A 23,927-nucleotide genomic window follows, 5' to 3' on the forward strand; every position below is an offset into this window, starting at 1 on the left:
CATGTACTCACTTTTGCACTCTGCAGTGAACATTTTGCTAGGTTTGCTCTGTCATAAATCTGTCCATCTTCCCATGTACTTCTCCATTCATTGACTGGTCTTATTTTTTGATTCATTTCAAAGGCAGTTGCAAGCATTATTTAGTTCTGAACATGCATATTATTAACTAGAGTTCAATATTTGTCCCTCCCCGCCCCCTTTTAGGTAAGATTGTGGAATGTAATGATCTTAAATATGCTATGTGATCAATTTTGACAAATGTTGTGTAACCTGATCCCTGTTAAGATATAGAGAACATTAAGATAAGAGGATATTACCATCACTCTAGAAAGTTCTCTCATGCTCCTTCCTAGTCCAACACCCCTGAAGGCAGCCACTGCTCTGATTTTTTTCCACCATAAATTAGGCCTGTTTTCAAATTTTTGTAAACTTTTTTTAATTAAAAAAAAATTTTTTTGCCCCTGCCCCTTCAGTTGTTTTTTTTTTTCTTTTTAAATGTTTTATTATTTTTGAGAGAGAGAGCAGAGTACAAGCAGGGAAGGGGCAGAGAGAGAGGGAGACAAAGAATCCAAAGCAGGCTCCAGGCTCTGAGGTGTCAGCACAGAGCCAGACATGGGGTTCAAACCCACGAACTGTGAGATCGTGACCTGAAGTGAAGTTGGACGCTTAACTGACTGAACCACCCAGGTGCCCCATTTTTAAAATTTATTTATTTATTTATTTATTTATTTATTTATTTATTTTAGTTTTTTATGTTTATTTATTTTTGAGAGATAGAGACAAAGCACATGTGGGGAAGGGGCAGAGAGAGAATGAGACACAGAATCCGAAGCAGGCTCCAGGCTCCGAGCTGTCAGCACAGAGCCCAACACGGGGCTCGAACTCACAAACTGTGAGATCATGACCTGAGCTGAAGTCGGACACTTTTTTTTTTTTTTTAATTTTTTTTTTTTTATTTTTTTTTAAATTTTTTTTTTTCAAACGTTTTTTATTTATTTTTGGGACAGAGAGAGACAGAGCATGAACCGGGGAGGGGCAGAGAGAGAGGGAGACACAGAATCGGAAACAGGCTCCAGGCTCTGAGCCATCAGCCCAGAGCCCGACGCGGGGCTCGAACTCACGGACCGCGAGATCGTGACCTGGCTGAAGTCGGACGCTTAACTGACTGCGCCACCCAGGCGCCCCTGAAGTCGGACACTTAACCGACTGAGCCAACCAGGCGCCCCCTGTTTTTGAATTTTAAATAGACGGAATCAGGCAGTGTGTGTTCTTCCTGCAAGGTTTCTTTCATTGAGCATGTTTGTGAGATTCATTTATGTTGTTGTGTGAGTCAGTGGTTTGTTCCTTTTTATTGCCAAATACTGTTAACGTGGTGTGAATATTTCACAATTGGCTTATTCATTCTTATACTGATGAACACCTGGGATATTTCCATTTTGGGGCTATTATGAATAAAGCTGCTAATGAACATTGTTCTCTAAGTCTTTTTTGTGTGTACACATATTCATATCTCTTGGGTAAATATCTAGGAGTGGAATTGCTGCATCATTGGGCAGATGTATGTGTAGATTTATAAGAAACTGCCAGACATTCTTCCAAAGTGGTTGTACTTTTTATAGTCTCACGAGTGTGCGAGCATCCTGATTGCCCCACATCTTTGCCAAAGTTAGGTGGTGTCAGTCTTTCTAAGCTAGTCCATTCTGGTGGGTGTGTTGTAGTATTTCATTGTGGTTTTAATTTGTATTCTCCTGATGACTAAGAATATTGAGCACCTTTTCAATGTGCTTATATCTTCCTTTGTGAGGTGTCTGCGTAGATCTTTTGCTCATTACAAAAAATTGGGTTTTTTGCGTTTTTATTATTGAGTTGTAGGAGTTTTTTATATATCTCAGATAAGAATCCTTTGTAAGGTATAGTTTGTAGATACTTCCTTCCAGTCTGTGGCTTAAACAGAGGTATTGATTTTGTTGAAGCCTAATTTATTAATTTTTGCTTTTATGATTATTGTTTTGTAAGAAACCATTGCCAACCTCCAAATTGGAAAGATGCTCTGTTGTGTTTTCTTCTAGAAGCTTGTTTAGTTTCTTTAAAAAAAAACATTTTTTTAACATTTATTCATTTTTGAGAGGCGGGGAAGGGCAGAGAGAGGGAGACACAGAATCCAGGCTCTGAGCTGTCAGCACAGAGCCCAGTGCAGGGCTTGAACCCACAAACCGTGAGATCACGGCCTGAGCCGAAGTCAGTGCTTAACCAACTGAGCCACCCAGGTGCCCCTAGAAGCTCCCTTAGTTTCTACAGTAAGGTCTGTGGCCCATTTTGAATTAGTCTTTGTGTATGGTGTGAGGTAAGGTCAGATTGTTTTCAGGTGAGCTGTTGAGGTTGCTTCTATAGCCTGAGTTAAGTTTGCTCTTATAGTGTGTGGACTTTGTGGTGGTTCTGTGGCCAGGTGCCAGAGAATCCCTTTTGCCAGATCTCTTCAAAGGACAGGGGGCACCCTCTGGGTATGAGACCCCAGTGTGTTTTAATTGAAATGTGTAAAAAAAACTGCCACTGAAGGTCTATGATGTGACTTTATAGTTTCAGCTGACCAGCCAATTAGTGTAATTCTTCCCCTGCCCCAGGTCATCTGAGTAGGAGATAAGAGTGAAGGAGATTCTCATTGTGCAGTCCATCCTCACCAAACATAGCGAGGAGTCAGGATTCCTTTTCTAGAAGGCCCATTTTCATTTCCTCCTCTGGTCTCTTTCTCACAGCAAGTTTCTTCTGCCAAATGAGGACATTGGGCTGGCTGGTATCTGAAGGTCTTTCTGATTTTCTCACATAGCAAGTTTGGGGATAGTGAGGGGAATGCGTTGGATGGAGATAGGAGGGTTTGTGTTGGTGCAGCTGTGTGTGGGGGGAGGAACTGTGAATTTAAGACAGGAGTTTGGCTTTCTCAAGAAGGTAGTGAGAGTCTGGAGCAACAGTGAATGATGATGTTGCTGTTTTAAGAATGGTTTGGGTGTTAAAAAAAAAAAAAAAAGAATGATTTTGGTGTCAAAACATCACCTATGTAGTATCCCTGCCCAGAAGGCTTAACCCTAATGCTCTCATGAGGAAGCATGCAGACAAATTCAAGGTTTGTCAATTTTGTTGATCTTTTCACAGAACCAACCAGTTCTATTGATTTTTAAATTTAACTTTCCAGGGGCGCCTGGGTGGCGCAGTCGGTTAAGCGTCCGACTTCAGCCAGGTCACGATCTCGCGGTCCGTGAGTTCGAGCCCCGCGTCAGGCTCTGGGCTGATGGCTCAGAGCCTGGAGCCTGTTTCCGATTCTGTGTCTCCCTCTCTCTCTGCCCCTCCCCCGTTCATGCTCTGTCTCTCTCTGTCCCAAAAATAAATAAAAACGTTGAAAAAAAAATTTAAAATTAACTTTCTGTTCTTTATTTTATTTACCTCTGCTCTAATCTGTATTATTTCCTTCCTTCTTCTAGCTTTGGGTTTGGTTTCTTTTTCTTATTCCTTAATGTATGCAGTTAGGTTGTTGAGATATTTCTTCTTTTTTAATGTATGTGTTTAGAGCTATAAGTTTCCCTCTTAGTGTTACTTTTGCTGTATCCCATAACTTTTGGGGAGTTGTGTTATCCTTTTCACTCATCTCGGGGTATTTTCTAATAAAAATGTGAGTTTATTGATTTTATAGTTTTTAAGCTTATACCTTTTGTGGCCTTAGAGTTACCTAAGAACAGGGTTTTTTTTTTCCTACAGATTTATTATTATGCACATCATTTTTTTTAATATGAAATTTATTGTCAAATTGGTTTCCATACAACACCCAGTGCTCATCCCAACAGGTGCCCTCCTCAATACCCATCACCCACCCTCTCCTCCCTCCCACCCCCCCATCAACCCTCAGTTTGTTCTCAGCTTTTAAGAGTCTTTTATGTTTTGGCTCCCTCCTTCTCTAACCTTTTTTTTTTTTTCTTCCCCTCCCCCATGGGGGGGAAGAAACTTAACTTCTGTTAAGTTTCTCAGGATCCACATAAGAGTGAAAACATATGGTATCCGTCTTTCTCTGTATGACTTATTTCACTTAGCATAACACTCTCCAGTTCCATGTTGCTACAAAAGGCCATATTTCATTCTTTCTCATTGCCACGTAGTATTCCATTGTGTATATAAACCACAATTCCTAAGAAGAGTTTTATATCTTGTTTTCATTTTTGTGCATATTTAAGCCACATTATAATAAAAAATCATTCAATCAACACAGGGGAGTCTGCGAGAAGCCCTCTCTAAATGTACTGTGTACATTTTTACAGTTTTGTCCAAGAGATCAATAGTATATAAAATAGAAGAAAAGATTCTTGGTGAATAAGTGAATCTATAATCTAAAAGGCCTCTGGGGTCCTCGGTGGCTCAGTCGGTTAAGTGTCCAACTCTCAAGTCACGATCTCATGGTTTGTGGGATTGAGCCCCATACCGGGCTCTGTGCTGACAGCGAGGAGCCTGCTTGGGATCCTTTCTCTCCCTCTCTCTCTGTTCTTCCCCCACTCAGGCAAACACTCTCTCTCTCAAATGTAAATACATAAACATTAAAAAAAAAACAAACCCTAAAAGGTCCTGGATATACTATTCCTGGTGGTCCTTAGAGTAAAAGATAAATCTGTCTTAACCCAAGGTCTATGTCAAGGGGAGATGTGGCTGTGGGCTGGTGTGCAAATCTGACTAAATGTCCTCCAACCCTGATTCAGTGAAGTATTCTTCTTTAATTCTGTTTTATTCTCCACCTCCCATGCACTCCTAGTTTCTGCATGGTCATCTTCACAGCCCTTGTTGGCCAAATTTTGGTAGCTATCTAAATTCTACATGTGATAAGTTTGAAAAAAAGTCACTTGTGGCTAGCAATAGACATGGAGTAGCCAATTGTTCTGGACAGGTTGCAAGTTGTGCCAGTTACTTGACTTTCTGAGCTTGTTTGGGTTTGTAGGAAGGAACACTTGGGGCTTAAAGCTCTTGATGAGGCCATTTTCCAGCTGTTGGAGAAATTCCTTTGAGAGCCATCCAGGAGACTGCTTCTTGAAAAGGTATGTTCCTGCTTGGTCCTTTGTGCTAACGCAGATACCTCTCTCCCACTGCAGGTCTTCAAGAACCCCCACGAGGTGGTGACCGTGCTGCTGATTCAGACTCTGGGGGCCTTGCTGCCCACCCTGCCTGACTGCCTCAGCTCAGGCGTGGAGAGGGCAGGGCCTGAGCTGGGGCTCCTCAAGCTCCTGGAGTTCTACGATGCCACCGCCCACTTTGCCCAGGGGCTGGAGATGGCGCAGCTCTCCCGCCCACGTAAATGCTCCTTCCTCCCAGTCCCCTGGCCTGTCTTCACATGCTCTTTTTGAAGCTTCTGGGGCTTGGGTTTGTCTGTCTTTTCAGATGACTGATTTTACAGATTTGGAAGGGATCCTTGTTTTCCTTCTCAGCAGATATGGAAGCCTTTTCCATGAAAGCATTGCCATTGGAAATGGTTGCTGCCTGATGTATTAACCAAACCCAGTGCTACCTAGGGGCTTTGCATGCTCTGGGGAAGTGAGGGGCACTTTGGCAGGCACTTAGAATGTGCAAGAGGCCGGTGGGCCTCAGTGGCCTCGAATTGGCAGCAGATTGCATTGGGAAGGTAGTGTCCTCTTCCCTTGAGATGTCATAAGACCTCAGACAGCTCAACCTAAAAAGTAAGCTGAAGAGGGCGAATAGGTCAGAGGAACTTTTTGATAGGGCGTCAGCAAGATTTTAAGGGCAGGGAGGCCGTGTTAGGACTAGGGGTGGTTGTGGGGAACACGGGCATTCCCCAGCTGTGTCTGGGAGCAGAGCTCTCCTCCTTCCCATTTGGGAACACAGCGATGTTGTGTTACGTTTCCCCAGCTGTTTCCCCTGTAAGTTAAAAGCATCATAAACTTTCAGGTAGCACAAGATCTCATGACGCATGCTGCTGTCAAATCAGGAAATCGCTTCGGGAAGGCCTTGTCCTGCCGTTTGGCGGCTATGTGTCACTAACTTGGTTTATTTAATAGTTATTCCCTTTAATTACATTTGGTTATAATTACTTCGTACATTCCAGGGAGTGTGTTTATTGTTCCAGTTCCGGATGATTCATAGGTGTTTTGGCTCACTCACTCGGCAGATCTTGGTTGTGGGAAAGGCTTGGGGGATGTGGGTAGCTTCCAGGGGACGAGGATGCCATGTCCATGGGGCTAGAGTGTAGGCCATGTAGCCTGCTGGAGCAGAGTGGAATGAAGGTAGGGCAAAAGGGCAGGTTGCCTTCCTCCCACTGGTGATGGACATTACTGAAGAAGAGAGAACCACCCTCCAAAGAATAATGCATACAAGTGCTTTGTTAGTCAGCCATGGAAATTTAGATTTTTAATGATTCCTATCAAGGTTTCCAAAAAAGTATTTTTTTTTTAATTTAAAAATACTTTGGAAACACCCAAAAATAAAATAGAGTAAAAATGATTCACAACCTCATCATTCAGAGAGCCTCTGGCAGCCTTCCATTGTATTTTCTGCTAGTAATTCAAATATAAATACACATTTTCCACAAATACATATAAAAATATATACACGTATACACCTACACACATATACATCTTTTAAAATAATGGTTGCATACAAACTTAAATTATCTTTTTTTGCTCAAAATAATATAATGATAGGGTTTGTTTTAGTGTTTATTTTTGAGAGGGAAAGAGAAAGAGAGACAGAGTGCGAGTGGGGGAGGGGCAGAGAGAGAGAGGGAGACACGAAATCTGAAGCAGGATCTAGGCTCCAAACTGTCTGCACAGAATCTGACACGAGGCTCGAACTCACAAACCATGAGATCATGACCTGACCCGAAGTAGGACACTTAACTGACTGAGTCACCCAGGCGCCCCTATAATGAGTATTTTTTTTAATGTCATTAAATGTTTTCCCAAGACCTGGTTTTTTGTTTTTTTTTTAAACGTGTATTTAATTTTATTTGTTGCCTTTTTTGTTTTTGGCCTATTAGCATTTTTTAATTGCCTCTGAACTAAACTTGCTCCATACCCAGGTATAGCAGTTTCTGACATTTGTCCAGGACCAAGACATGGGTTTGTTTTTGTTTTTTTTTTTTAATTAAATTAAATTATTTTATTTATTTATTTTTTAAATTTATATCCAAATTAGCGTAGTGCAACAGTGATTTCAGGAGTAGATTCCTTAATGCCCCTTACCCATTTAGCCCATCCCCCCTCCCACACCCCTTCCAGTAACCCTCTGTTTGTTCTCCATATTTATGAGTCTCTTATGCTTTGTCCCCCTCCCTGTTTTTATATTATTTTTGCTTCCCTTCCCTTAAGTTCATCTGTTTTGTCTCTTAAAGTCCTCATATGAGTCAAGTCGTAGGATTTTTGTCTTTCTCTGACTGACTAATTTCACTAAGCATAATACCCTCCAGTTCTATCCACGTAGTTGCAAATGGCAAGATTTCATTCTTTTTGATCGCTGAGTATACTCCCTTGTATATATATACCACGTCTTCTTTATCCACTCATCCATCAGTGGACATTTGGGCTCTTTCCATACTTTGGCTATTGTTGACAGTCCTGCTATAAACATGGGGGTGCATGTGTCCCTTCGAAACAGCACACCTGTATACCTTGGGTAAATACCTAGTGGTGCAATTGCTGGGTCGTAGGGTAATTCTGTTTTTAGTTTTTCGAGGAACCTCCATACTGTTCTCCAGAGTAGCTGCACCAGCTTGCATTCCCAAAGACATATTTTTTAATGACCACTTGTAAGTATGGCTTACTTTAATTATTTTATCTACTATTATAAATAAAACTATTATGAATAGTCCAGCACATTAATTTTGAGCCCCGAAATTTTGATTATTCCTTAGGATAAGCTTAAGAATTACAGTTGCCAAGAAGTGAACATTTTAAAGATGTTTGTCATATTTTGCTCTTGAGAAGGTTTCTCCCTATTTTCGTGTCTGTCAATAGTGACTGAGGGTGTCCATCCCCCATGTCCTTATTTGCACTGGACACTACTTGTTTTTCTCCATCATTGCCAGGTTCTTAGACAGTTAATGACATTTCATTGTGATTTTTCATTTCTTTTATTACTAGCAACTTTTAAATTTATATTATTAACTTCTTTTTTGAATTGCTTATTCGTTTGCCTATTTTTCAGTTTTTGGAGTTTAATTTATTTTGGGTTAATTTATAAGAGCAATTTATTTAAAATAATGTATCATTAAATATTGAAAGCAACAAAGTACGTGTTATAAAAATTCGTGTTATAGAAATCTGTAACACAAAATGAAAGTCTTCTATAAAACCCAGCTTGCTTGAAATAACCACTGTTAAAAATTTGGTGTCTATCCCAAGATATCCTTATGTAGTAAGGATTTTTTCCCTATTGTTTATCAAGTATGTTACAGATGTATTTTCTTTTTTTACTGTTTATTTTTTGAGAGAGAGAGAGCGCGAGCAGGGGAGGGGCAGAGAGGGAGACACAGAATCCAAAGTCAGATGCTTTACCAACTGAGCCACCCCAGTGCCCCTACAGATACAGTTTCTAACTTTATATTTTGCCTTTAACATTGTTTCTATTTTAGTAATTAATGCATGTACATGGTATTATTAGAAATATGTAAATTATGTAATAGAAAAACTAATTTTATAAAATAGCTTAAGTTGATTTTATAATTAATAAGCAATAGGTATTCATTATAGAAAAACCCAGAAAACACAAAGAAGGAAAAAGGTCATTCTTAGTCTACCATTTAGAAACCGTATTTTGTGTTATATATATGTACTGATTCTGCATGAATGAGAGGGTCTCTGTATCCTTTAGTTTTTTTTTTAATTTCTTTTTTAATGTTTACTTTTAAGAGACAGAGAGACAGAAGAGGGCAGAGAGAGAGGGGGACAGAGGATTTGAAGCTGGCCCTGTGCTGACAGCAAAGAGCCCAATGCAGGGCTTGAACTCATAAACCATGAGAGCATGACCTGAGCTGAAGTCAGACGCTTAATTGACTGACCCACTCAGGTGTCCCTTTAAATATTTTTAATAGAATATTTTGTTATTGTTATTAGCCCCCCCAATATAATATTGACTCAATACTGTCACCTAATACACAAATTTTTCCATTTGTTCCACAAGTCTCTATAAGCTGCTTCTCCACCTCTCCCTCCCATTAGGATCAATCAATGTGCATACATTGTATTTGGTTGTCTTGTCTCTTTTTTATTTATTTTTGTCTTGTCTCTTTAAACTCTTAATCTGAAACAGTCATCCCACCTCTCTTTTGTCTTTCATGACATTGACATCTTTGAAGAATACAGTGTAATTTTCTAGTGGAATGTCCCATATTCTGGAATTGTCTGATTGTTTCCTGAAGATTAAATTTAGATTAAATATTTTTGCAAGAATACTACAATGATGATGATGTGTATTTCCTGTGGCATCACATCAGGAGACACATAATGTGCAATTATTGGTGATGGTTGGATTAATCACTTGGTAGATGTATCTAGTGTATCCAGTAGATCTCTCTATTATAAAGGTACCTCTTCCTCTTTGTAATTAATAAGTAATTCATGGGGTGATGCTTTGAGCTGATAGGAAAATACTAATCCTCAAAGAACATTTACTCAGTGACTTTAGCATCCATTGATAAATCTTGCCTGAATAAATTTTCACACTACTGATTATAAAATGGCGACTCTCGGGGCACCTGAGTGGCTCAGTCGGTTGAGCATCCAACTTTGACTCAGGTCATGATATTGCAGTTTGTGAATTTGAGCCCCGCGTTGGGCTCTGTGCTGACAGCTCGGAGCCTGGAGCCTGCTTTGGATTCTGTGTCTCCTCCTCTCTCTGCCCCTCCTATGCTCATGCTGTATCTCTCTCTGACTCTCAATAATAAATAAATGTTTAAAAAAATGGCAATTCCCTAATTCTCTCATTCCTTCTACATTTATTTGCAGACCTTATTTTGTAAAGAAGAGATTTTTTTTCTTTCCTCACTTTTTAAAAGTTTTATTTATTTAAAAAAATTTTTTTAATGTTTTCTATTTTTGAGAGAGACAGAGTGTGAGTGGGGGAGGGGTAGAGAGAGAAGGAGACAGAATCTAAAGTAGGCTCCAGGCTCTGAGCTGTCAGCACAGAGCCAGACGTGGGACTTGAACTCACAGACTGTGAGATCATGACCTGAGCTGAAGGGACACCCAACCGACTGAGCCACCCAGACACCCCTAAAAGTTTTATTTGTTTAATCTCTGCACCATGTGGGGCTCAAACTCATGACCCTGAGATCAAGAGTTTCATGCTCCTCCTGAGCCAGCCAGGTGCCCCCTTTCCTTACTTTATTATTTTTTTAAATTTTTGTTTATTTATTTTGAGAGAGAGAGCATGTGTGCACAAGTGGGGGAGGCACAGAGAGAATCCCAAGCAGGCTCCATGCCATCATTGCAGAGCCTGATGCAGGGCTCAAACTCACAAACTGAGATCATGACCTGAGCTGAGATCAACAGTCGGACACCCAGCCAACTGCACCACCCAAGCACCCCCCTTTCTTTACTTTAATATCACTATGAATTCATGGATTCTTTTTTTATTCATTGTGTTATGATTTACCGTTGCCATTATTCATTTTGATGCTTGAATTATTTCAAATTTGGACAGTAGTTGCCCCTTTAGGCTGCCTCCTGTATCTTTTTGACATGTCCCCATCAGTCTTTGAGTATTTCCTTGCTGTTTGGCACAAATAATTCCAGGAACACCTACTTTTCCTGCCTCAGACCTATGTTTTCCGAGGAGCCAGGTTTCTTTTAGTGGGAAATGGTATTTAGAAACCAAGGTCTGGACACCAAGGGTGCTCATTGTTGCTAGGGTTCCAGGTCCTTTTGGTGGACAGAGCTAGGAAATATATATCTCCAGTTTATACTGATCCTTCTAAATCAGATCCACTTTACCTTCTGCATCTCTTCTTGTACAGTGAGAACTCTGGTTCTCAACTATGTGTGTGTGTTTTATATATATGTGTGTGTCCAGTTATTTTTCATGACTGCCTTATGGATAGGTCACAACGTATTTAATTTATTCACTCAACTACAAATGAACTGGTACTGGAATGCTGAACACTGAGCAAAACCAGACACAGTCCCTGCTCTCACACAACATCTGGTCTGGTGGGAGATAACCAAATTATCATAGTAATAGGTATATAATTACAGAATGAGATGAGTACTTTGAAAGAAAGCAGAGTGGTTCTAGGAGAATATATGAACAAACAATGCTGATTGAGCCTGGTGACTTCAGCTGCATGAGTCCTGAAAGAAGAATGGAAGGTGACCAGATGCAGGAGGGTAAGGGAAAAAAAGGTCCTTCCAGACAGAACTGACCAGAAGGGAGCCCAGTGCTTCTGAGGAAGCACAAGAAGGCTGGAGGCCAGGGGAATTGTGAAGGAGGAAAGGCTGGGCAGTAACAATAGAGACAGCTGGCATTCATTAAGTGTTATCACATGCTACACAGAGATTTTTTGTAATCTCCATGAAGGCCTTGTAAGATTGATGCCATTTTTTTCTTTCTATAATTTATTTATTTTTTATAATTTACATTCAAGTTAGCACACGGTGCAACAATGATTTCAGGAGTATATTCCTTAAGCCCCTTACCCATTTAGCCCATCCCTCCTCCCATAACTCCTCTAGCAACCCTCTGTTTGTTCTCTGTATTTAAGAGTCTCTTATGTTTTGTCCTTCCCCTGTTTTTATATTATTTTTGCTTCCCTTCCCTTATGTTCATCTGTTTTGTACTTTGAAGTCCCATATGAGTGAAGTCATATGATACTTGTCTTTCTATGACTAATTTTGCTTAGCATAATACCCTCTAGTTCTATGCACGTAGTTGCAAACAGCAAGATTTCATTCTTTTTGATTGCCCAGTAATACTTCATTGTGTGTGTGTGTGTGTGTCTTCTTTATCCATTCATCCATCGATGGACATTTGGGCTCTTTCCATACTTTGGCTATTGTTGATAGTGCTGCTATAAACATTGGGGTGAATATGCCCTTTGAAACAGCACATCTGTTTCACTAAATGCCTAGTAGTGCAATTGTTGGGTCATAGGGTAGTTCTATTTTTAATTTTTTGAGGAACCTCCATACTGTTTTCCAGAGTGGCTGCACCAGCTTGCATTCCCACCACCAATGCAAAAGAGATCCTCTGTTTCTGCATCCTCATCAACATCTGTTGTTGCCTGAGTTGTTAATGTTAGCTATTCTGACAGGTGTGGGGTGGTATCTCATTGTGGTTTTGATTTGTATTTCCCTGATGATGAGTGATGTTGAGCATTTTCTCGTGTCAGTTGGTCATCTGGATGTCGTCTTTGAAGAAGTGTCTATTCATGCCTTTTGCCCATTTCTTCACTGGGTTATATGTTTTTTGGGTGTTGAATTTGATAAGTTCTCTATAGATTTTGGACACTAACCCTTTATCTGATACGTCATTTGCAAATATCTTCTCCTATTCCATTGGTTGCCTTTTTAGTTTTGCTGATTGTTTCCTTCACTGTGCAGAAGCTTTTTATTTTGATGAGGTCCCACCCAGTAGTTCATTTCTGCTTTGGTTTCCCTTGCCTCCAGAGACGTGTTGAGTAAGAAGTTGCTGCGGCCGAGGTCAAAGGGGTTTTTGCCTGCTTTTTCCTCGAGGATTTTGGTGGCTTCCTGTCTTACATTTAGGTCTTTCATCCATTTTGAGTTTATTTTTGTGTATGGTGTAAGAAAGTTGTCCAGGTTCATTTTTCTGCATGTTGGTGTCCAATTTTCCCAGCACCATTTGCTGAAAAGACTGTCTTTATTCCATTGGATATTCTTTCCTGCTTTGTCAAAAATTAGTTGGCCATACGTTTGTGGGTCCATTTCTGTGTTCTCTATTCTGTTCCATTGATCTGAGTGTCTGTTTTTGTGCCAAAGATTGATGCCATTATTAACCCCAGTGTACAGTTGAGGGAACAGGTGTTGAAAGTTCTATCGTTGGCACATAGTCACATAAGTAGGAGGCAAGAGAACTTGGATAGGAGAGCCTTCACTCTTCACTGCTTCCCTCTTTCACCTTCTGAGGTCAGTCCTTGTGGGTTCTTGCAGGCTATAGAAAAGATTTTGGATCCCAGCTGATACACTCAAAGACTGATTATGGATGTTTCAAAAAGATAAAGGAGGCAGCCTGGAATGACCAAATTTGAAATAACTTGAACATCAAAGTGAATAACAACAATGATGGATCATGACACAATGAATATAAAATGAATCCACGAGTTCACAGGAATATTGTATTAGAGAGAAAGAGGAAAATCTCTTCTTTACAAAAGAAGGCCTGCATATAGATGTAGAAAGAATGAGGGAATTAGGAAATCACCATTTTAGTTTTTTTAAAGTTTATTTATTTTGAGAGAGAGCGGGGGAGAGTCAGAGAATTTCAAGCAGGCTCTGCACTGTCAGTGTGAAGCCCGATGAGGGGCTTGAACCCACGAACTGTGAAATCATGACCTGAGCTGAAATCAAGAGTTGGACACTTACGCGACTGAGCCACCCAGACTCTCCAGGAAATCAACATTTTATAATCATCAGGCAAAGGTTATTAATAGATGCTAAAGTCACTTGGGTAAGTGTTCAACTCGGAAGCTGAATTGCTATGTCCTGGAATATGCCTGGTTTTTTTTTTTTTTATTTTTTTATTTTTTTTTATTTTTGGGACAGAGAGAGACAGAGCATGAACGGGGGAGGGGCAGAGAGAGAGGGAGACACAGAATCGGAAACAGCCTCCAGGCTCCGAGCCACCAGCCCAGAGCCTGACGCGGGGCTCGAACTCACGGACCGCGAGATCGTGACCTGACTGAAGTTGGACGCTTAACCGACTGCACCACCCAGGCGCCCCGCAATATGCCTGTTTTGATTTTTGATACAAACATGCTTTGCATTTTTTTATGTATTGAATATAGGAGTTTTTTGGAATGCCTAGTATATGGGGTTGCAAGTTCTGGAAAAGTGTTCTTCCTGCAGAGCCTTTTCTCTGTAGCACTTCTGCAACTTGACCTTGGCTAGAGTTAGCATTTGAAAGGATTCTTGACCATGACAGGTTGTGGAACGAGGGGGGTTGGTGGCTTTAATAGTGCTCTGTGGGGCGTCTGGGTGGCTCAGTTGGTTAAGCATCCAACTTCAGCTCAGGTCATGATCTCACGGTCTGTGAGCTTGAGCTCCACATTGGGCTCTGTGCTGACAGCTCGGACCTGGAGCCTGCTTCAGATTCTGTGTCTCCCTCTCTCTCTGCCCCTACCCACCCCCCCCCCCCCCCCGCTATCTCTCTCTGTCTCTGAAAAATGAATAAACCTTAAACATTTTTTTTAAATAGTGCCCCGGACAGATAATACATAGAGCTCACATTTATGAAAATATTTACTGAAGTGATTGTGGGAACTTCCATGAACAACAAAAGCAAATTGACAAAATGTAGTCACCCCAAGATGAGACCGGAAAAGTTCCCGTACAGTATCTTTCACCTGTTTTTTTTCCAGCAATTTCTGACTCTTTGTTCATCATCAATTTTAATTTTTGATTCCCTTAAGATGAGTACAACCTGGTGAAAGTCACAGAGCTGGTGGAGGCTGTATATGGTCCATACAAACCTTACCAACTGAAGTATGGCGACATGGAAGAGAAGAACATCCTCATCCAGATCAGCGCTGTGCCCTTGGTAATGTCCTAGTACTGCCGGTGGCCATCGAGGAATTATACGGTTTGCCAGCCACAGGGTTGGTGAAGTGGGGAGGTGGCATCAGGTGTGCAAAGAGTGGGAACAGGTGTGCAAAAACAGGCTCTTAATTACCTTGTGGGGTTTTCTTTTTTTTTTTTTTTTTTAATTTTTTTTTTTCCACGTTTTTATTTATTTTTGGGACAGAGAGAGACAGAGCATGAACGGGGGAGGGGCAGAGAGAGAGGGAGACACAGAATCGGAAACAGGCTCCAGGCTCCGAGCCACCAGCCCAGAGCCCGACGCGGGGCTCGAACTCACGGACCGCGAGATCGTGACCTGGCTGAAGTCTGACGCTTAACCGACTGCGCCACCCAGGCGCCCCACCTTGTGGGGTTTTCAATCCAAGTGTAAAATGAAACCACAGATATGCTACCAATTTTCTATTTAAAATATCAAGTAAAGGTCCAGCAGAATGAGAGACTTAATTCTTTTGGGGATAAGTTGATGATCTCCCTGATTTGACAAATTCTTATTATGGCAGTCTTTTGTCTAAGGAGTATATGGAAATGGGCACAGGAACTGTACATTCATGGACCCTGCCCCAGGGGCGGGTTTGCTTGTGCGGGCCTCCGAGGGGAAGAGAAGGCATTCCCATTACAAATATTAAGGTTATCTAGCATGAAGCGAGTTGACATTTAAGAGTAGATCTCACACTAGTTAAACTCTGCTGCTTCCTGCCATTTTTCTGTTTTCCAGGGACATGCCTAGAAAGTCCGTTCCGCCTCAGTTACATTCTTGCCCCTGAAGGAAGCATTTTCCTTTTCCTACATTCTTCTGGAGTGTCTGATATGGAGAATTTGAATTCTAGCTTTAGAGCCGGGGGGAGATGCCATCTTAATCACAGAAAACGAGGAAAGAGATGAAAAATACAGGATTTTGATCCTGCTTTTCTGGCAGGAGTTCACATGTGTGATCTCACGGGCCACATCGATTTCCTCCCCTTGGGTCAGGCTCCCAGAGGGCTGTTGCCGCTTGGCGCTGTGTTTCTGCCACCTGACTTGGGTGGTTTTACCACGGGCGAAGGGGTTTGGAGGTCTCCTCCATCTTAATGTTGTCTATTCATTTGTTCTCGAGCCTGAGGCAGCTTTCGTTTGTCCATATTTGCTGACCAGGAGCACGGGGAGGTCATTGACTGTGTGCAGGAGCTGAGCCACTCTGTGAACAAGCTCTTCGCTCTGGCTTCTGCAGCTGTTGACAGATGCATCAGATTCACCAATGGCCTCGGGACCTGTGGCTTGCTGACAGCACTGAAATCCCTCTTTGCCAAGTAAGGCTGGGGTGTGGGGACAGGGCCGGCTACTCCGGAGGGCGCTCTCTGCCCCAGTTGAAAATGCGTGAGTTCTGTGTTCCTCCTGTGAGCCCTGGAGAAGCACCTGAATGGCCATGAATTTGGCAATGGCTAAATAAGATATGGTATATTTGTACAAGGGAACTCTATTTGGCAGTTACAGTATTAATAGGGCTACACATATCAACATTGATAGAGTTCATTGAGTGAAAAAAAAAAAGCAAGTTGCAGAATCCTATGTAGAGTCTAATACAGTATGTGAAAACAACATACAAAAAATAGGGTATAATTTCCGTAGCAGGGTTCAGCAGACTTTTTCTGCAGAGGGCCAGATGATAAGCATTTTAGGCTTTTGGACCTTATGGTCAATAGAAACTTCGGTAGATGACACATAAATGAATGGGCATGGCTGTATTCCAGGAAAATTTCACTTACAAAATAGCCTAGAGTACCAATCCCTGTTCTGGATCTTGTGTTTTTTTTGTTTTTTTTTTTTTGTTTTTTTTTTTTTCCATGCTTTAACATGCATTGTATATTCCTGTAGAAGAGGTGTCAACAAACTCTTAACACATGAGCCAAATCTGGCCTGCCTTCTGTTTTTGTAAATAAAGTTTTATTGCAACACAGCCATGTCCATTCCCTTATCTATGGTCTATGAAGGTAGAAGTGAGTAGTTAGAGCAGAGACCTTGGGACCCTCAAAACCTAAAATAATGGGACCTTAGCAGAAAAAAGGTTTGCTGAGCTCTAATGCCTGGAAGGTTAGTCCACAAACTCAAAACATCTGTTATCTTTGGGGAGGTAGGGAAGGAGGGAAGGACTAGGGTGGTATTCATAGAGGATTTAGCTTTATTTGTTATTTTCTGATTTTTAAAAAAGCATATAGTCATGCATTTCTTGTGTAGCTAAAAATATAAAAATGAGAGAAATACATCATGCTAAGTGAAGGAGGTCAGTCACAAAAGACCACATGCTGTATGATTCCACCTGTATGAAGGATCGAAAACAGGCAAGTGGGTAGGAACAGAAAATAGATTCTCCCCTGGCTGAGGAGAGGTGGACATTTGGAGGAGATGGGGGTTCAATACCAAAAGATACAGGGCTTTTTTTTCAGGTGATGAACATGTTCTAAGGTTGATTGGTGATGGTCACACAGCCCTGTGACTACACTAAGATCACTGGATTGTACTCTTGAAATGGGTGAATTGTGTGGTGTGTGAATTCCATTGCAACAGAGCTGTGGAGAGAAAGAAGAGGACACTAAACCACGCTGAGTTAGGAACAAGTGAGCAAGCAGCATAAGGCTGGATTTTCTGACCCGTGCAGTTGAGGCATGAGGGCCCTCAGGTCGGTCTGCTCCAGTCTCCCACTTAGAGACAAATATGTTCTTAGGCTCTCCAAAGACCTTCCTTTGGTAGCTTGTTCTAGAATGAAGTCACCCTCAGTCTCGAGAAATTTTTTTTTTAATTGAACTGAATGCTGTTTTCCTGTAGTAAATTTTAGGGGAGCTTTTGGCATTCCAGAAATACTGGGCACGCCCCTGTGAGCTCTGGGGTCCGTGGTGCAGTGGGCAGTTACCACCTCCGGAGGGCAGCTCCCAGTGTAGACGTTAGGGCTGCCAAGGACCCACGCCCTGCTCTCAGACAGAGGTGCAGCCAGGTGAGCCCAGATGCGTTCACTTTTCTAAGAAGCATGAGCGACAAGTCTAATCAGACAAAACCACTTTCTGTCTCCAGCACCAGCCAGGACTTTGTGGATGGAAAGAATTTTTTATCGAGATATAAAAATGTTACTATAAAATAACAAAAATAATGCTGTAGAATAATTTTTTAGAATACAAAAAAGTATTAAAAAGTCAAAATCTTCTTCCCTTCCTTTCTACCCTTAGTCCTTCTGCTCAGAAATACCCACTCTTGCACATTTTGCTTTTACTCTTTTAAAAGAAGATGTCAGCTGCCTGGGTGGCTCAGTTGGTTAAGCGTCTGACTTTGGCTCAGGTCATGATCTCACGATTCGTGAATTTGAGGCCAGAGTTGGGCTTGCTGCTGTCAATGTGGAGCTTGCTTTGGATCCTCTGTCCCCCTCTCTCTCTGCCCCTCCCCTGCTTGCATTCTCTCTCTCTCTCTTTCTTTCAAAAGTAAATAAAACATTAAAAATTTTATATAGATGAAAGATTTTTCAGCTCTTCCCTCTGTAAAGAAAAATTTTTTATCAACCTTAACTATTATTTTTTTTTTAATTTTAGAGAAGGGGGGTGCCTGAGTGACTTGGCCGGTTGAGGTCTCTGACTTCTGCTCACTGTTCCCATTTGAGCCCCCATTCCCACTTGCTGCTCTCAGCGCTGAGCCTGCTTCAGATCCTCTGTTCCTGACCCCCCGACCCTCCCTGGTTCACATTTTCTCTCTCTCTCAAAAATAAATAAAACATTAAAAATTCTTTTTGGAGAGGGAGAGCAGGAGTGGAGGAGAGGAGCGGAGGGGGAGAGAGAGGGAGTCTTAAGCTGGCTCCACACTCAGTGTGGAGCCCAACTCGGGGTCCGATCGCACAACCCTGGGATCATGACCTGAGCTGAAATCAAGAGTTGGATGCTTAACTGACAGAGCCACCCAGGCGCCCCTCAACCTTAACTACTGTATCTTGAGGGACTGGGTTTATTTAAGGAAGTTCCTCTCTCTTATCCCCTGCCCCTTTCAGCTCTCATGAGTGATATTTTTACTTCCAGTTCTGTTGGTTATTTTGGTTACTTCATTAAAAAAAAAAATAACAGGGGCACCTGGGTGGCTCAGTCAGTTAAGCGTCCAACTTCGGCTCAGGTCATGTTCTCTTGGTTTGTGAGTTCGAGCTCCGTGTCGACCTCTGTGCTGACAGCTTGGAGCCTGGAGCCTGCAGCCTGCTTCGGATTCTGTGTCCCCCTCTCTCTCCGTCCCACCCCTGTTTGTGTTCTGTCTCTCTCTGTCTTTCAAAAATGAATAAACATGGGGCGCTTGGGTGGTTCAGTTGGTTGGGTGTCTGACTTCGGCTTAGGTCATGATCTCACAGTCTGTGAGTTCGAGCCCTGCGTCGGGCTCTGTGCTGACAGCTCGGAGCCTGGAGCCTGCTTTGGATTCTGTGTCTTGCTCTCTCTCTGCCCCTCCCCTGCTCACGTTCTGTCTCTCTCTGTCTCAAAAATAAATAAAACATTAAAAAAAATTTATTAAAAAAATAACATAGATCTATATTAAAAATTCAAACTGTATATAGGGTATGTGGTGAAACTAGGTCCCCTCTAGAAGGGAAGATTTTGAAGCTACCCCAGTAGCTGCTGTTTGTAAAATTAGGACAATCAGAGTGAAGCTAACTGGAGCAGGGTTGGGAGGGGACATCGTTCAGTCATGGGGAGGGCATTAAGGACGGCAGGGGCACATGGGGGAGGTTAGAGGGGGCTGGCCTAACTTGAACTAGGGTAAAGCCATAGGATATAGCAACTGAGAAGGGGTTTCAGAATCAAGGGCTTCCCAACTACGACAGGAGTGTGGGCTTTGGGGTCGGAGCCACCTGGGCTTAGCCCTGGCTCTGATGCTTACCGGTTGGGGCCTCTGGGAGCCTCGGGGTCTTTTCGCTGAGTAAACTGAGGAGGCCATCTTCATGGCAGTTGTGGGTATCAAGTGAAAGCATGTATTAGAGCCCCTAACACAGCGACTCTTACGTGGCAGGGACCCCCAGGAACATTTACTGTGAGAGAGAATCGGAAGGTTTGGGAACAAATGTGACAAAACTGTGATGTGGTGAACACTGTGGCCGATGGACACCCCCTCCCCCAGTACTCTACTGCCTACTCGGCCTCCCAGAATGCCGTCCTGAGCTCCTGCAGAGCAAGGGCCTCGCTGCTTGGCATGCTCCTCTAAGACTTTTCCATCATAGTGCGGGGCGGTGGCACAGTCGGTTAACCTCCTGCGGCTGAAGCACAGCCGTGTTCCTCAGCGTCCCTCCTCCCGCCCTCCCCCGTCTGTTGGTCCTTGAGGCCCGTCCCCCTCCCACAAGGACTGACAGAAAGCTGTCCCTCCTCTTGGTACAAAGGGGAGGTGCCGTGGGTGGATATCGGTTTCATGGCTCTCCCCTCTAAAGCCTCGGGCCCGTGTCCAGGGGGCCGCGGTGTCACTTGTAGTCAGCGCAGAGGTCTGAAGCAGTTTCTACTGCCTGTGGCCTTTCTTTCCCCCACACCAGCTTGCTCTTCAGGCCTGTGCCCTGGGCGTCACATCCCACTTTCCTCGCTTCGAGCTAATGCTTTGGGGAGGGAGAGAGGTCAGGCTTCTTGTGAGGGACACAGATGGCCTAGGTTTTCAGGGAGCCTCGTGGTTTCCAGAGAACAGGACCTCCCCTGACCCTTTCCTGATACGCAAGGACCTGCACTTGTTCGTTCGTTTTCCAAGAGCTGTACGTCCTCAAAGGCACCACCACCCCACATCAGCTTGCATTTCCTACTTTCTGGGGAACTTTTGTGTATATTACTTCGTTTATCTTATTTTATCATCACGGCAACCCTGTGAGGCAATTTAGCAGACGTCATTAAGGATGAGGAAGCTGAGGCCCAAAGACACCCACACACTTTGCCAAGGCCACACTGCCAGTCTGGCATTCGTTCAGGAACTGTTCCCAGGTGTCTCTTTTATGGCCAGCCCTGTGCTAATTTCTGGGGGAACGGTTATGAGCCACAAAGGGATAGTCCCTCTTCTCCAGGAGCTTCCAGCCTAGTGACAGCACGTGCTTCGAACACACACGTGAAAGAAGCTGTCTGGTTAAACCTTTCCCATGAGGGAAAGCATGTGGTATACAGCAGGAGCAAACAGCAGTCTGATGAGGGAGGGTCTTCAGCTTTGAATCCAGTTTCGTGCTCCTGTGCCATTAAAGGTGGGCTCTTGCCTGCCATGGAGCTTGGCTGCTTAATCTAGATTTGGGTGGGGAAGAATGCCACAGAAGTACCGGGGACTTTGGCGAGCTGCTTTATGGTGTCCTCGGTGATAATCAGGTATCCTAGTGGGACGGTGATGTTTCAGGACAATTCTTTGGGCCAGGGAGTAATTGACCAGCCCCACCTCTCACCTGTCCAGTCACCAGAATCTTCATCTTAGTGGCTCTCCCCTTCCTTATCTTGAGCATCTCCCTTAAAGCTGCCCTTCCAGGTGAGAAAGATGGTCCTGCCATACAGAGGAGACCCTTCTGTGGTCAGAGTTCATAAGCAGTCGGACCGCTCAGCCAGCAGGAGCCTCTACAAAACGGTCTTGAGGTCCTTGGCCATTTGTCCAAAGCCACGTAATTCCAAGCGTCTTCAGATAGGAGTTGACGTTGACATCCCCGTCTGTTTTGTTTTCTTTCCTCACAGGTACGTGTCCGATTTCACCAGTACTCTCCAGTCGATACGAAAGAAGTGCAAGCTGGATGATATTCCTCCCAACTCGCTTTTTCAAGAAGATTGGACAGCTTTTCAGAACTCCATTAGGTAAAATGAGGGCTGTGATTTTATTTTTTATTTAAGAGAGAGATAGTTGTGAGTCGGGGACAGGGAGAGTAGAGGGAGAGAACCTTTAAAGTTTTTTATTTATGTATTTTTAGAGAGAGAATGCAAACGTGTGGGGGAGGGGCAGAGAGAGAAGGAAAGAGAGAGAGAATCCCAAGAGGCCCTGCGCTGCCAGCACGGAGCCCGAAGTGGGGCTCAGACCCACGAACCGTGAGATCATGACCTGAGCCCAAATCAAGAGTTGGACGCTTAACCAACTGAGCCACCCAGGCGCCACGAGAGAGGGAGAGAATCTTAAGCAGGGGCTCAATCCCCTGGGATCATGTGCCATGGGATCATGGCCTGAGTCTAAATTGAGTCAGATGCTCAACTGAGCCACCCAGGTGCCCCGAGGGCTGTAATTTAAGCATGTGCCTCGTGTAGTAAGTAAGCATAAGCATGCATCATATAATATGTAAAAATGATGAATGTGTTTGTAAGGGGTTCATTTCTTTTTCATCTTTCACTGCCTTTTTTTTTTTTTAAGCAAAACCTCTAGACTCTAAAAACAAGCCAGTTAAAACTAACAACAGCAACAGCAGCACCAGAAGGACTTCTCTCACTCCTAATGCATAAACAGTCTTTATGAGCTCCTTATCTCCTTTGGTGACTCACATTTTCTACTTGTTGTGAGATTTTTTTCCCCTTAGCCTATACTTTTTCAGGCCTAAAGTAACTTAGAACTTGCATATTAGAAAATATACAGCTGATTGAATACTGTTTTTATTATCTTTATTTATTTTTTTAAATTTTTTAAGATTTTATTTTTTAAAGTAATCTCTACACCCCATGTGGGGAGCTCGTACCCACAACCCTGAGAGCAAGAGTCACACACACTCTACCGACTGAGCCAGCCAGGTGCCCAGATCCTGTTTTTGGTTTAAGCACCATACCACTAAGTGATAAGGCAGCATTATCTGGCCTGAAAAGGACCATGTAAGAGTTCCATGACAGGCATTGAGGTGACCCTCCCAAATGGTTGTTCAGGGCCAGATTCTGGGGTAGCCCCTATGACCTGTGAGCCAATAGATAGACCCCTGTTGCCCCAAGCCCTGAGGCCTGGTGGGAATGTGATCAGCAGTGGCCTAAGAAGGTTTGGTCCTTGAAAGTTCTAGCCAGAAGGTGCAGACTGCCTCAGGAGCCAGATCTGACCTACGGACATGGTTTGTTTGATCACATCATTTAAAAAATTTTGGGTGAGTTTTCAACATTTAAAAACCAGTTTTAACATAAACCAGATTTCTAATTTTTTTAAAATGTTTGTTTTATTTTTGAGAGAGAGAGGGACAGATGTGAGCAGGGGAGGGGCAGAGAAAGAGGGAGATACAGAATCCGAAGCAGGCTCCAGGCTCTGAGCTATCAGCACAGAGCCTGACGTGGGGATCGAACCCGTGAGTCTTGAGACCGTGACCTGAGTTGATGTCAGACACTTAACTGACTGAGCCACTCAGGTGCCCCAGTTCAGATTTCTAATATCGCTTAAAGCTTGGAAGCTCTAGAAGCACTGGGTTCACTTCCTGGGGCTGACAGCTGAAGTCCCAGTAGCCTGGCCATATGTCCTCTTGTGCCCTTGCTCTCCCACTACTGTGCATGGTAGTAGCTCTACTATTAGGCCGAGGTCAAAAGCAATCAAGAATTTCTTTTCCCTGGGAATGCAAGCTGGTGCAGCCACTCTGGAGAACAGTATGGAGGTTCCTCAAAAAACTAAAAATAGAACTACCCTACGACCCAGCAATTGCACTACTAGGTATTTATCCACGGGATACAGGTGTGCTGTTCCTAAGGGATACATGCACCCCATGTTTATAGCAGCACTACCAACAATAGCCAAAGTATGGAAAGAGCCCAAAAGTCCATTGATGGATGAATGGATAAAGAAGATGTGGGGGGTGTGTGTGTGTGTGTGTGTGTGTGTGTGTGTGTGTGTGTATATATATATATATATATATATGCAATGGAGTATTACTCGGCAATCAAAAAAGAATGAAATCTTGCCATTTGCAACTACATGGATGGAACTGGAGGGTATTATGCTAAGTGAAATAAGTCAGTCAAAGAAAGACAAATATCATATGACTTCACTCATATGAGGACTTTAAGAGACAAAACAGATGAACATAAGGGAAGGGAAGCAAAAATAATGTAAAGGGAGGGGGACAAAGCATAAGAGACTCATAAATATGGAGAACAAACAGAGGGTTACTGGAGGGGTGTGGGGGGGATGGGCTAAATGGGTAGGGGGCACTAAGGAATCTACTTCCAAAATCATTGTTGCATTATATGCTAATTTGGATGTAAA

The 23,927-nt window shown here is 43.0% G+C and overlaps 1 protein-coding gene across 1 annotated transcript in view; it reads left to right on the plus strand.

Moving 5' to 3' along the window:
- COG7 (component of oligomeric golgi complex 7) overlaps window positions 1-23,927 on the plus strand; it is an 89,273-nt gene that overhangs the window by 32,804 nt on the left and 32,542 nt on the right. The window contains exons 7-10 of the mRNA XM_025916899.2: window positions 5,121-5,319; window positions 14,621-14,748; window positions 15,921-16,075; window positions 21,455-21,571. Of these exons, the coding sequence (XP_025772684.1) occupies window positions 5,121-5,319; window positions 14,621-14,748; window positions 15,921-16,075; window positions 21,455-21,571 (599 nt within the window). The remainder of the gene's footprint in view (window positions 1-5,120; window positions 5,320-14,620; window positions 14,749-15,920; window positions 16,076-21,454; window positions 21,572-23,927) is intronic.

Source organism: Puma concolor, chromosome E3, assembly GCF_028749965.1.
Source record: "Puma concolor isolate L17-30 chromosome E3, mPumCon1.1.hap2, whole genome shotgun sequence".
Lineage (NCBI taxonomy): Eukaryota > Metazoa > Chordata > Mammalia > Carnivora > Felidae > Puma > Puma concolor.